Here is a 12819-nt window from a genome sequence, read left to right on the forward strand (position 1 = left end):
AAGGATAGGCAGGGTCAGACCCTCAGCTGTGCGACGATTCTCAAACGAATAGGTGTGTACGTGTGCTGATCTTTGTAATTATAAATTGTGAATACATGTGACTAATATTATTTTCTTTTTTATTTTGTGCATGTTATAAGTTATAAATAAATATAAACAAACAACACTAACCTGATAACATTAAATCTAAATACCAAAATGATTAATTTACTGTGTTTTTGTTATTTCTTACTCCTGTTTTTAGGTATTCGGTATTCGGCCAAATAGTGATTAAATATTCGGTATTTGGCTGAACAGCAAGAAATAGGCCGAATACCAAATAGTAACCGAATAATTGTTATATTACTAGTGTTTATTAAGTTTTATTTACATTTTTACACTATTTTATTGTGTTTTAAATTTACAAACTTTTTTCATAAATGACTGTTCATAGGGCTTATTTACAACAGAAGCCAGTTGTCATAAACAAACAGTTATCTGAGAAAAGACTTCAAAACACTTGGGTGTGTTTAGAAGTTATGATTCTGTTCATACAGCTATGAAAAGAATCATTTTGATCTTATAACAGTTGTCCACGAATTTTTTATTTACTTATTTATATCTTATATTTTTTTATGTTTAATTTATTCCTAATTTATTAATGTTATTCCTTGAGTCCATAGTAAATAATGTTCCAAGATTTAAATATTTTTCTGAATGCATAGCAAGACAATAATAAGCATAGCTGATTTAAGGCATCAATAAATGCCTCATGCTATTTGTGTTCTTTTTCATTTGATCACCCAGTATATTATGCCCATTTTATTTTTCTATTGTATTCATTAAAATAATCATGTTTATTGAATATTAATAATGATAAAAATCATTAAACTTAAATATATTTTATATTTACAGGATCAAGCCATGTATATTCTGGTTGGGGAGATCCATTTGCTTCACAAGTCAGAGCAGCTTCTTCACCTTCAGTGACTTCAACAGTATTTTCCAATTGAATTATTTGTGGTGGTACTGAAAAATATTAATTTTTGTTTTATTGCTGTAATCTTCATAATACATATCCATATATTTAATTTAAAATAAATTGAAAAGAACATAGTTACTCTACATTTAACTTTTACTTGTAAGAAATATATCTAAAATATATCAATTCTAATGATGTTTCAGTAGAATTCAATTTAGTAAAACTAATGTCTTCAACCATACTTTAATGTTCATGTACATTTTTAAAATAAAAAAATAGAATATACAGTGGGTGATCGGTTAATGAACATAATCCGTTCCAAGACTTTGTTCGCTATCCAAATTGTTCATTAACCGATTATCAATTTACTATAGGTTTCTATGGGAATTTGATTGATTCATTCTGGAGACCCCCCAAAAATAAAAAAATATATACTTTCTTACTATGTTTATTCATATGTAATAATAAAAATACACGTACAATACACACAGTCTTGTATTTTTATTAGTCATGTTTTTTCCGTTTGTGGGGATTAAAGAATCTGTCCAATGTCTTCTGTCTTCTTCATGATTTTTCAGAAGTAATTAATAGCATTATAATTGTAGTGATCCTTAGGCCTATTAACCTTAGCCTGGTTTAAATGCCATTTTAAGACCATTGTTCTGACATCCTCCCACTTCTTCAAAAGATCTTTAATAGCAGATATCGGCATAAATCTGCATTTTCAGAAAAAAATGTAAAAGAATTGTTTCTGTCAGAAATATAAAAGGCTGGAATTACAAGGGAGAGTTTCAAAGTTTGGGGGAATACTATCCGATCAGTATATATTGGGTTGAATGTCGATGTCGACGTCTCTCGCGCTTCGAAAAGTTTTGAATTGTTGCCTGAAGACAAAGGAAGACCAATCGGTATTCGTTATTTTACGTCGCTTCTTCTTGTGTTTGTTCAGTGAAGTGTTCATTATCCGAACATGTGTTCATTGTCCGATCATAAAAATCTTTCGCGAAAGTGTTCGTTATCCGATCACCCGCTGTAATTCAAAAATAAAATATTTAGGAAGTTGGATTGTTTGAAAAGAAGTATTTGCACAAGGATTTTTTTTGGAATGTGACTAGAAAGGGAATGAATACAAATTTAAACTATGCCATGCATTAGTTTTATTAAACTGAATTCTGCTCAAATTTTACAGTTATTGTGTTCATTAATTTGGTTTCTAGTTTTGTTTTATTTGGAAGTTCAAATATAATAAAAAAAATAATAATAATAATAATAATAATAACTAGGACATGGTGCAACTTTGTCATAGTTATATCGCAATAGAATTAAGCAGTGCCAGAAGAGGTGATCCATGTACCTGAGACGTGGACAGGTGAACTTTGCCCTTGCCTCCACAAAAGACACTATCCTTGTACAGTACCTGCCAGCCACAGGAAACATGATCCTTGCACTGGCTAGGTATGGAGATATTATCCTTGTACTTTCTTACATGGAGAGGCAATCCAAGAACAAAGCAATTGTCATTGATTGCTTTGTTCTTGTGTTTTGTTCATTTTTGCACCTATTTTCCTTTAGGCACATGCAATGCTATTTTTACTTTTGGCTCCTAGGCTTAAATTCTGTTAAATGCACTCAGTTGCATCAGTGAATATGGACATTGTCACTTTAATACCTCTTATGTCGAAAACGAATTCATGGACTCCTACTTTTTACATTTAAATGGACCCTCAATATATTTTGGATTCTTCACTACAAATAATTGAAAATAGTAATGTTTTATCAAAATCAGTCCATTAAATTTTGAGAACAAACTTGATTCTATAGCAAAGCCCATAGAAGATGTGTTAGAGACTGTGAAACATCACATGACAAAGTTGAGCAATTTGTGAGATATTGCTTTGTCATATATGCTTGTGAAATGACCTTACATTTTGAAAACAAAGTCATAGACCCCATTTTTTATTAAATTTTTGGATTCCTCATCACAATTAATGGAAAGTGGAAAAGTTTAATAAAAATTGATTGAATGATTTTGAGAACGAACACAATTCTGTAAGTCACATAAGAAGCTTTGCTAATGCTCCATCTCAATAATCTATATATATAAAAATGAATGTATGTATGTATGTCTGTCTGTCTGTCCTTCATGCATTACCACACTATTTATCTGATTGCCATGAAACTTTGGGAAGTTGTTTAATATACTCCCGCAAAGTTTATGGCATAGTACATTTATCCTATGATAGATGGCATGAATGTATACAAGCATTTCATCGTGAGTTCAATCGATTTCAAATTGTGAAGACCATTTCCCCCTCCGAAAAATATATATGCATTTGTGAACTGTTATTTACGATATTTGTAATAATTTTTGTTTAATCACTTTATTTCAACTATTTTTTGCTAATTATGTATTTGCTCAAACTTTGTTAAAACCTTAACTGTATCCCGAACAACAACCAAAGTTATAGGAGGAAATTTGCCTATTTTACCAATCTAGGGATCCCTCCTTTCCCAAATTTTAATATCGACTCACAATAATTTAAAAAGACAAATTACAATAAAACGGTTTATCATCCAACTATCAGAAATTTCACAACATGCCAAGGAAGAGAGGAAGGAGCAATTAAATAATTAAAATTGTAAAGGATTAAAAAATATATATATATAAATGGGGAATATCGCACTTCTGACAATCGCTGCAAGTGTGTGGGCTAGATTTGGAGAATCCATGCTTCTCACATGGACAACTGTATGTGGCCAGCTCACGTGTCGGAAAACCTGATTTATTCGTGTACGCACCAGATGGAAAAACAAAAAATATCGTGTATCCACAAGCACTCCAATAAATAAATAGAATTGAAATGACACTTTGAAATGTTTTCTTGATGAAAATGAATAATAATAAGTTTGAATAAAAATGATAAAATGTAAATTGAATTTTATTATAACGAGTTTGCTTGAATTTTGTTTCTTCTGAGATTGCAGCAATGCGTGATGGGTAAGCTAGTGGAAATATAAAATACATTTGATAAAATTGCCAGGAGTATAATTGTAAAATTAATATACAGTTTAAGACTATTGTGATGGTCCAAAACCCTTTTGTTTTAGAACAGTATCACCTTTCTAATAAACCTCGTGATTAGGTAAAAAGGGAAAAAGGGGGCCTTCTGCGGTCAATGACCGAGATGATCTCCTCGAAAAAATCATTAGTATATCAATAAAAGAAATCTCCTCCATTTGTTTAAAGGTAATTCTATAGACATTAATATCAACAAGACGGGAATAAGAGATGTTTTTTACCCCCTCTTTGGTTACAGCAATAAAGCGCCTCATTCGTAGACACGACGTTTAATATAAACAATATCTAGATTGTTGATCAGTTTACAGAAATTATTGTCAGCTGAATGTTAATTTATGGATGAGAGCCGTCAAACCTATAGAAATTTATATTATAAAATCATGTCTTCTAGATACTGATATCAATAAATTAAACAAACTTCTCTGTGCCAGTGGTCTGTACTAGCTAGATCCAGACATCAACACACGAACAGGTATGCGTATAAATCATTAATGATGTCATAGTTCTCACCCCCTCAAAAATAGTATAAAGAGGAATTGGATGCAGTCCACAAGGCAGACATTTCCAGCGCGGACACTTCCAGGGCGGACATTGACTGCCACATCTACTGACCCATACCGCCACCCTATCCGTCACTACCTTGCCATAACAGCCATGATGATCCAGGAACATTTTCGCCAACGACCCATATTACGGATTGGAAACTTAGAGGTATTTTTTTTGGATATCTATTTGTATACTCTTTCTCTGCGAAGTCTCTCTCCTAGAGGTCTCTCTTGTCTCTTAACTTAACTTAGAGAATAGAGATTAGATTAGTGTTCCATATGAAAGACGAATCATTGTCGTGACGTAGAATAGGAGTTTTGTAACTCTTTACCTTCGCCTTTGATATGTACAATTTTATAGTTGTTTATTAAATGTGTTATTCTTGTTCAACTTGTGTATTTATTTGGGAACCTGTCAATTTACTCATTAACCTCCCCACTCATTTTATTTTGTTCTCCTATAAAGCCATCCTCTGACAGAGCTGCCGGTAAGTGGAAACAACTAACCCCCTCAGTTCTCAAACTATACAATAACGAGTCTTTTGATATCCTTTCTCATACCTCAGGAAAATATAAACTAGATAACCCAGTAATGAATAAAATATTAAAAAGTGATAATTAGTATAAAATTAAACAATAATTCTTTTGAATGTATTGAATATAGACAATTTTATGAGAAATTTTGAGAAAAAATAATATTGAAGAGTTTTAGAAAATATAGCTTGAATCCATAAATAATCAAATTTTTATTTTGATTATTTGATAAATAATCAAAATTTTTACAAAATTACAAAATTTTCTAAGAAAATGATATGGTCATTCCTGCTTGCTTAACAACCACTCAGACTTATGACCAATTCTCCAGTTGGGAGAATCCCCTTCTCAGTCTGAGTCTCAGAATCCTTTTCTTAATCTTAGTCTCAGAATCCTTTTCTTAATCTTAGTCTCATTTCCACAGTCAGTCAATATCCACTACATGATGCATTCACAATTTCCAGAACTACATATTTTGTTGAAAAATTTGTACTTTATCATGCACTGCATAGTACAAGATGTTGGCAAAAAAAGAAGAGTATTATGATTTCATTTGGAGGAAACACTAAGAATTAAAGGAAGGCTTTGGACCTTGCAATGAAATGAGATCACAAATGGTTATGAAGCTGGTAAAAAAAAAAGTTAAAGTGATAGAATGTGACTTGGAGCTGATGCATTTAACTGTTTCAATGATCTTGAATAATAAAGATAGTGTGAAAGAAACAGTGAAAATATCAACAGGATTTAAAGCTGTAATAATTAGGCAGCAAAGGCCTCCTTCATAAAATGGAAAAATTACTGGCAATCTGGTTTGATGTCCAGATACAAAAAATAAAATAAAATGCTAATGGCCTTTTAATATATTCAAGTGATGGAACATAGTATCTTTGAGACTTTGAAGGCATGCGAAGGCAAATTGACAAACATTTATGATCTGCCATGGATGGTTTCTATGATTTTGTTGGAGATTCAGCCCTGTATAATCAGAGTATCATTGATGAGGCAGCAAGTTCAGACACAGAAGCATCAGAAAAATTTCTTGGCCATTTTGGTAAAATTAATAAAAAAGATGGTTACCACCTGGAACAAATCTTCAAACTGGACATTTTGGACCCTTTGGCACAAAAGGCCCTACACACACAAAGAAGCTACAGTGAAACAATGCCTAGTTTCAAGGCTTTCAAATGCTTATTTTTTTATGAATGAACTATAAATCTTTTTGGTATATCATTTTTATCATTTTTTTCTGATTGTATTTTTATTTTCTGTAATATGAATATGTAAGAGAGGCAAATTAAAACCAAGTTATCAAGTTGGAATTTTCTTTAGTCCTTTTCTTTATCCAGAATAAATAAAAACAACTAAGCTCATTGTTTATTGACCAATTTGCTTAACAACCTAGTTGTAGGAACAGAACTCAATCATTGAGTGAGGAATGCCTGAATCTTGAAAAAACACTGGCATGCTCCAACTTTTTAATGTATAAAATGACTGAAAATGAATATAACAAAATTATTTCATTTCAAATTTTGTTTAAATGAAAGTAAATTGTTTTATAAAAAATCTTTAAAATGGTTATCTAGACAATTCATACAGTAATAAAACAGTCTCTATAATGTATAGAATATAAGAAAATAGAGTTATTAAAACATTAAGTAATCAACAGAGCATGATAAAATAAAAAACTAAAAGTATAACGTGAGAGAACATTAAACAAAGTTATTCAGTTAAAAAAATAATGTGTTATTTATATACAGAAAGTTATAGTATCTGTATCCATAGATCCAAGAATGGAGCTTTCTTCTACTTTTTAATTACTAGTTGTTTATAATTTGCTATAATTAATTTCTCTGCTATTCTAACAAGAATTTGAAAATAAAGCTTAAATGCTTCAAAAATGTTTACGATGTAAATATCATCATTAAAAAAAAAAAAAACATTTCTTTATTTAATTGTTAATATTTTTTGATAATATTTTCTGCTAAACCAAATGGTATTATTAGATATCACTTATGATATATAAATATTAATCTTTATACACTATATCTTTATGCTATATAAATATTAATGAATATATGATTTTCTATTGGAATATGCAGATTTACAATGTCTTAATAATTTTAAAAATTAGATACTTTAATTTGAATTTGATTAACTTAAAATATTTAGATAAAAAAGGAACTCAGAATGGTCAAGTCGATATGATCAAGTTTATACAACTTTTGACTTTTGTAACTACTTTCTAAATTTCAGAATTCAAATCTTTTTTTAAATTAACATAATTCAAATTAAACAGATTTTAGTTTAGAAGTACAAAGCACAGTTTATTAAATGACTTTATATTGTCTCATCATTGGAATCTGGAATGAGAAATACAATACTTTTGGCAAAAAAATAAAAATTTATTATAATCTAAAGAAAAATTTTAAAAATTTACACATAAACTAAAACAATTAACAAAAACAACAGGAATACAGTATTTAAAAAATCTAAGATAAACATTAAAAACTTTTGCATTTTTAATGTTCTTATTTCAGTTTTTTTTTAAAAATATTTCTGTTGTTTTTTTAAATTGTTTCACGTACATTTTTCAAAACTTTTCTTTGATTCAGGGGTTGGCAACATGGCACTCATGGCACATTTCAGATATGCCCTCTAGAACCATAGTCACACTAGTGCAAATAGATATACTTGTAATTTTCATTTTTTAGTAATTACATGCATGTATAATCTTTATTTTGTATAAATATACATATTTCAAAACAATTATTTTGTTTACTTATTACAACATTGTAATTTTTTTCAAAAATTAAACTATGTTTGCTCAATGGTTTTTAAAATTTTTATTGCACCTTTAGAAACAAAACAGTTGCAATTCCTACTTTAGTTTATAATAATCATCAGAGTTGTTTCTTCATTTATATTATAATATTATAATGAAAATAAAATTCAAAATTTTGAAATTAAGTAATATAATCCTAAACTGTTTAATATACTGGAAAGAAGTCTGTTAAGAAATGTAAAATAATAATCAAGTTGTTGAAAAATATAAAAGATTGAGCAATGAATTTTAGTATGCCTTTTGGTATCTCTTCCAGTTCTTTACCAGCTAAGCCAGCCAAGTCCAGCAGTTATAGATTTTGGAATATTTATATGATGGAAAAATGTAATATTTCATTTGCCATTAAGTAAGAATAATTAAGTTACACCCCAACAATTTGTTTAATAAATGAATTCATTATTTTTATGTAGTACTTATCATAAGCAGTTTTGAATTTAGTAATATTTTGTAGTGTCCAGGAAGTATTGAAAATACTCCAGACAATCAGTTGGGTAAAATGTGTGCATGAGGACCTTACATAAACAACAACTTGGATTGCAGTTCAAAAAGTTTTAATAATAGACAATATATCTGAACTTACACTAACTACTACTAGATACAAGTACTTGCGACAATTAATATACGCTCCTTTCGTGGAGATGATCAAAAAAAATAAAAAGACATTACAATTATTTTACAGTTGAAGGTCCCTCGTCGAATCTCCTTAGTATGAGAACAAAATTTCTGTCTAAGAATTCAGGAATCTGCTTGCAATAGTTTCAGCCACACGGTTCCGACAATGTGATTCGATTGCTTCTCGAGCGTTTTTCTATCCTTCGCCCAAACCGAGTCGTGTCCCTATTTCTTTCTATTTCACTCCACACTCCAACACACCTCTGTACACCTGGCCCAAGTCCTGGTTAGGAAAAAAGGTGCCTTCTCCGCACATGGGATGACAATTTATACATCCCGCCATCATGCTACGTCACCTGCTTCACATGGTCAACATACAGCCAATCGTTACATGGCAGGCGGCACCACCCAAAGGCGGTTCAACCAGAATGGAAAATTAATAAAATTCATTTACACAATTACAATATCAGGCACAGAATAACAAAACATATTACACAAAGGGCATAAACATATACAAAGACAGAAAACAAAAAATATAGTGACGCAGCACTACAATTTCTATTTACCATCAGATAGCAAAAATTTGATGCCAACAGATGATTTAAACCCCTCATACAATTTTTTTATATCCTCATACAATAATTTTGATCATTAACATACAACTAGTTAATAGCAATTTTTATGTTTATTGTTAGAAGTATGACAAAATATCAAACTTTGGAATTACAATATAAAAAAGTAATTCAAAAATTTAACACTTTAGTTATAACATAAACATCGTTATAACTAAACACAGACAAGTGTGGACATCACTGAGAAATGATATAATACTTTGCACTTTAATGTTGCTGTCATATAAATATTCCAAAACTATTGACATGTAATTGATCAAACAGACTTAGTTAAATTTCAGATAGATAAAGAAAACATAGTTGTTCAAATTTATCATATGATAATTATTTTATATGTAATTATCTTTTAATAGTTTAGATTGTTCATATACTATAAATATATAGATAATGAAACATAATATTCTTGGTATTAAGCTAGATTTAAAATTATTTGATGTCTAGAAGATAGCTTCTCCAATAAAAATATCAATTGACATCATTTGACACATTCAAATAATGCAAAATGATAGGAAAAGATATGAGATGATATAAATGTATTTTGTCACTAGAACAAATAGACTGCTTCTACAGCTGGATGTACTTCAATTAAACATACAAATACCAAAAATCCAGCAAAATACTTCAATAAGGAGACAAATGTTTTGAACTGTCTTAAATGGTCATCATCAGGTTTTTAATTAATTAAATTTGAATGGAGATTGGTATTAGTGTATTTATTTGTCAATATAATGTTTGATCAATTTATTTATGGATCTGTCAAATCATTTAATTTCAGTTTAGAAATATTTAAAATATGTTGGTTAACTTTTTATCATTTAACATCCATACATATCAATTAGAACCAATCAAAATACAATGGAACCTAAATAACTTAAAGTTGCATTTACTAGAAGTCATTTTCTTTCCCCAATCATCTAGCACAATGTTAAATCAAACTGATTAACTTGAATTCCTTGAAATATTTTAACTCAAAGTCTGAATTTTTCCCCCTGACCAATTTGAGTTAACATGGTTCTACTTAATTCATAACATTGTTATATTTGATATTAAGTGATTTTAATTGAAGAGCCCAATTTAAAAAACTCACTAAGTCACATTTTTCCTGTTATCAAGATGTTTGAGTTAAAGATCTGAAATGTCTCCTGAAATAATGTGTGAGGCCTGAGCGATATTTGAGCTCACATGTTAAAAATTCAATAAAAGTGTCAAATCAGGGGATTGGGCTTTAATTCTGGCACTCATAAAAGAAAAACTGGAAGAAACAAAAACAAAATACAAATAAAATCAGAAAGGAATAAAATTATTAGTCAAGAAAAAAGTTTTTAAATAACCTTAAAAAAAGATGTAACATGGAGATTACATGTCAGACTTAAAAAACTGACCAATTGGAAAGCTAGAGATCTGGGAAAGAATTCTTTAAAAGCCTCGATCTCAAGAACAAAGGCAGACTTTCCTCTGTCTCATGCTGTGAATTATCTGCCTAGTCTTCAGTGCTCTATATACAGACTCTTCATCCCTAACTTCACCATTCTGCCTTGAAATGTTTTGGGTTTCAACACTTCAAGAAACATCTCAACTGACCGCCCCAAGGCTATCAGCTCTACAGACCAGCTCCAACAGTTGACAAGATGCACTATAGAATGTAAGATTTAGCATAAATAAATGGTTTTATTTGTAACTGCAGCTGTCTTCTCACTTTGCATTCCTATATCCGATAAATTCTGACATTTGTTTATCCCCAATTCGGAGACCTCACAATTGCATTGCACATTTTAAATCAGCAAAGATAAAAGTTATATAAGTTTTAAGTCTCAAGTTATTAAATATATTTTAGTGTTAACAATATATTATGAATCACATATTTATAAATTCCTTACTCAGACAAACCAAATGTATAGATATAGTGAAAGTAAAAATCACTTATCAATAATCATCCATACATAGGAATTTGAATTCCATATAAAAAGAAAAATATTACAAAAGTATATAAAATATATAAATTAAAAAAATAAAATTGTACTAATAACTGGTCTCATTTTAATTATTTTGAAATAATCAGAAAGGATGCAAATCCTTTTTATAATATAATGTTGTTATTAACTGCAAAAAAATGAAAATATTTACCATGAACTTGAACATTAATTGGCTTAGTTTGAAATCTTCCAGTTTGTGTTACCATGGCTCTGATACTATAAACACCTTCATCTGCTGGTACAACATTCTTAACAGTTATACCATCAGCAGCTGTTTCGTAGCGATCATCTTCTATGGGTTTGCCATCTTTATACCATGTAACACTAGGTGAAGGATTGGCAGAAACCTGACACCGAATTTTTCCATCTTTGTTAATGATTAAAGCTTGTTGTTGAGGACATTCTTCCCAAGTGATATCCTCTGTAAATTGAAAAATGAGAATGTGTATTAGAAAATTTTGTATAATTCCTTTTTTAAATCTCATTATTTTATATTGTTAACATTATATACTTAAAAATTCCAATTTATCTACTGTTTAAAATATTATTACAGTATGTTTCAAAAAATGTTAACACTAGTAAGGAAGTAACTTCTTGTGCAAAATTTGTAGAGGCAGGTTCTCTACATAGTTCTCCATGTGCAAGAAGTCATGACCCAATTGTGAAATTCTCAAATAAAAGTACAGGCCTACTCCTCTGCCCTGTGGCAGAGGAGTAGGCCTGTTCTTTTATTTGAACATTCTCCATATGAGTGTTAATATTTTTTTGAAGCATGTTGTACATCAAACTGAATGAAAATTATAATCTTAAAAACAGAATGATTTAAAAGTGATGGGAAAAACTTTATGGGTTTTCAATTATTCAAATTATGACTTTAAAAAAATGTTAATACACTCCTATCTAATTTTCAACAATAACTGAGTTACATCTGTATTTCAAATCATTCACAGTTTTAAATGTAGTTAGCACTGAAAGGCAACAAACTGCTGTCACATTTGCAAATGCTTTAATTTGTGATAAATTAATTAATCAAATTCATGAAGCTGCTGCAGAAATATTTCAAAGACCCCAAAGAACATCATAAATTAAATGATTCTATTATCAATAGATGTAAAGTTTGTATAACTATTGAAGGCAATCAATTTGAGCATCTCTCATAAATTTAATTTTTCTCTAAGTGTTTATTGACTAAACATAATCTGTTTCTAAACTAATAAATAATGAACTGTGGTAGTTTGTACTACTTAATACTGAAATGGTAAAATGATTTGAATTAAAAATTTTTCTCTGTAACTCAAAACTTATATTGTATGTTTGAAAATCAGACAGTAATATAATATTTTTTATTATAATAATAATAACCACAATAAACAGAACACACAACTGGAAGACACCTGGTGTAGACAACATTCACAATTTCTGGTACAAAAAGTTTACATCACTGCACCAGGAACTAGCTAAACATCTAACACACATCATCATCAACCCACAAGACATGCCAAAATTTCTTACTCAAGGCATCACCTACATGAAACCTAAAAACAACAAAACCACAGATCCCACACAATACAGACCAATTACATGTCTTCCAACACTCTACAAATTATTGACATCCTGTATCACAAACAAAATATACAAACA

At 29.7% G+C, this 12819-nt stretch overlaps 1 protein-coding gene across 1 annotated transcript in view; it reads right to left on the reverse strand.

Moving 5' to 3' along the window:
• Positions 1-12819, reverse strand: part of LOC111634998 (fasciclin-2-like) — a 220431-nt gene that overhangs the window by 73722 nt on the left and 133890 nt on the right. The window contains exons 4-5 of the mRNA XM_023379842.1: positions 11330-11599; positions 893-1008 (exon numbers count right to left, since the gene is read on the reverse strand). Of these exons, the coding sequence (XP_023235610.1) occupies positions 893-1008; positions 11330-11599 (386 nt within the window). The remainder of the gene's footprint in view (positions 1-892; positions 1009-11329; positions 11600-12819) is intronic.

Source organism: Centruroides sculpturatus, unplaced genomic scaffold (genome assembly GCF_000671375.1).
Source record: "Centruroides sculpturatus isolate CEXI.00-Female unplaced genomic scaffold, Cexi_2.0 scaffold789, whole genome shotgun sequence".
Taxonomy (NCBI): domain Eukaryota; kingdom Metazoa; phylum Arthropoda; class Arachnida; order Scorpiones; family Buthidae; genus Centruroides; species Centruroides sculpturatus.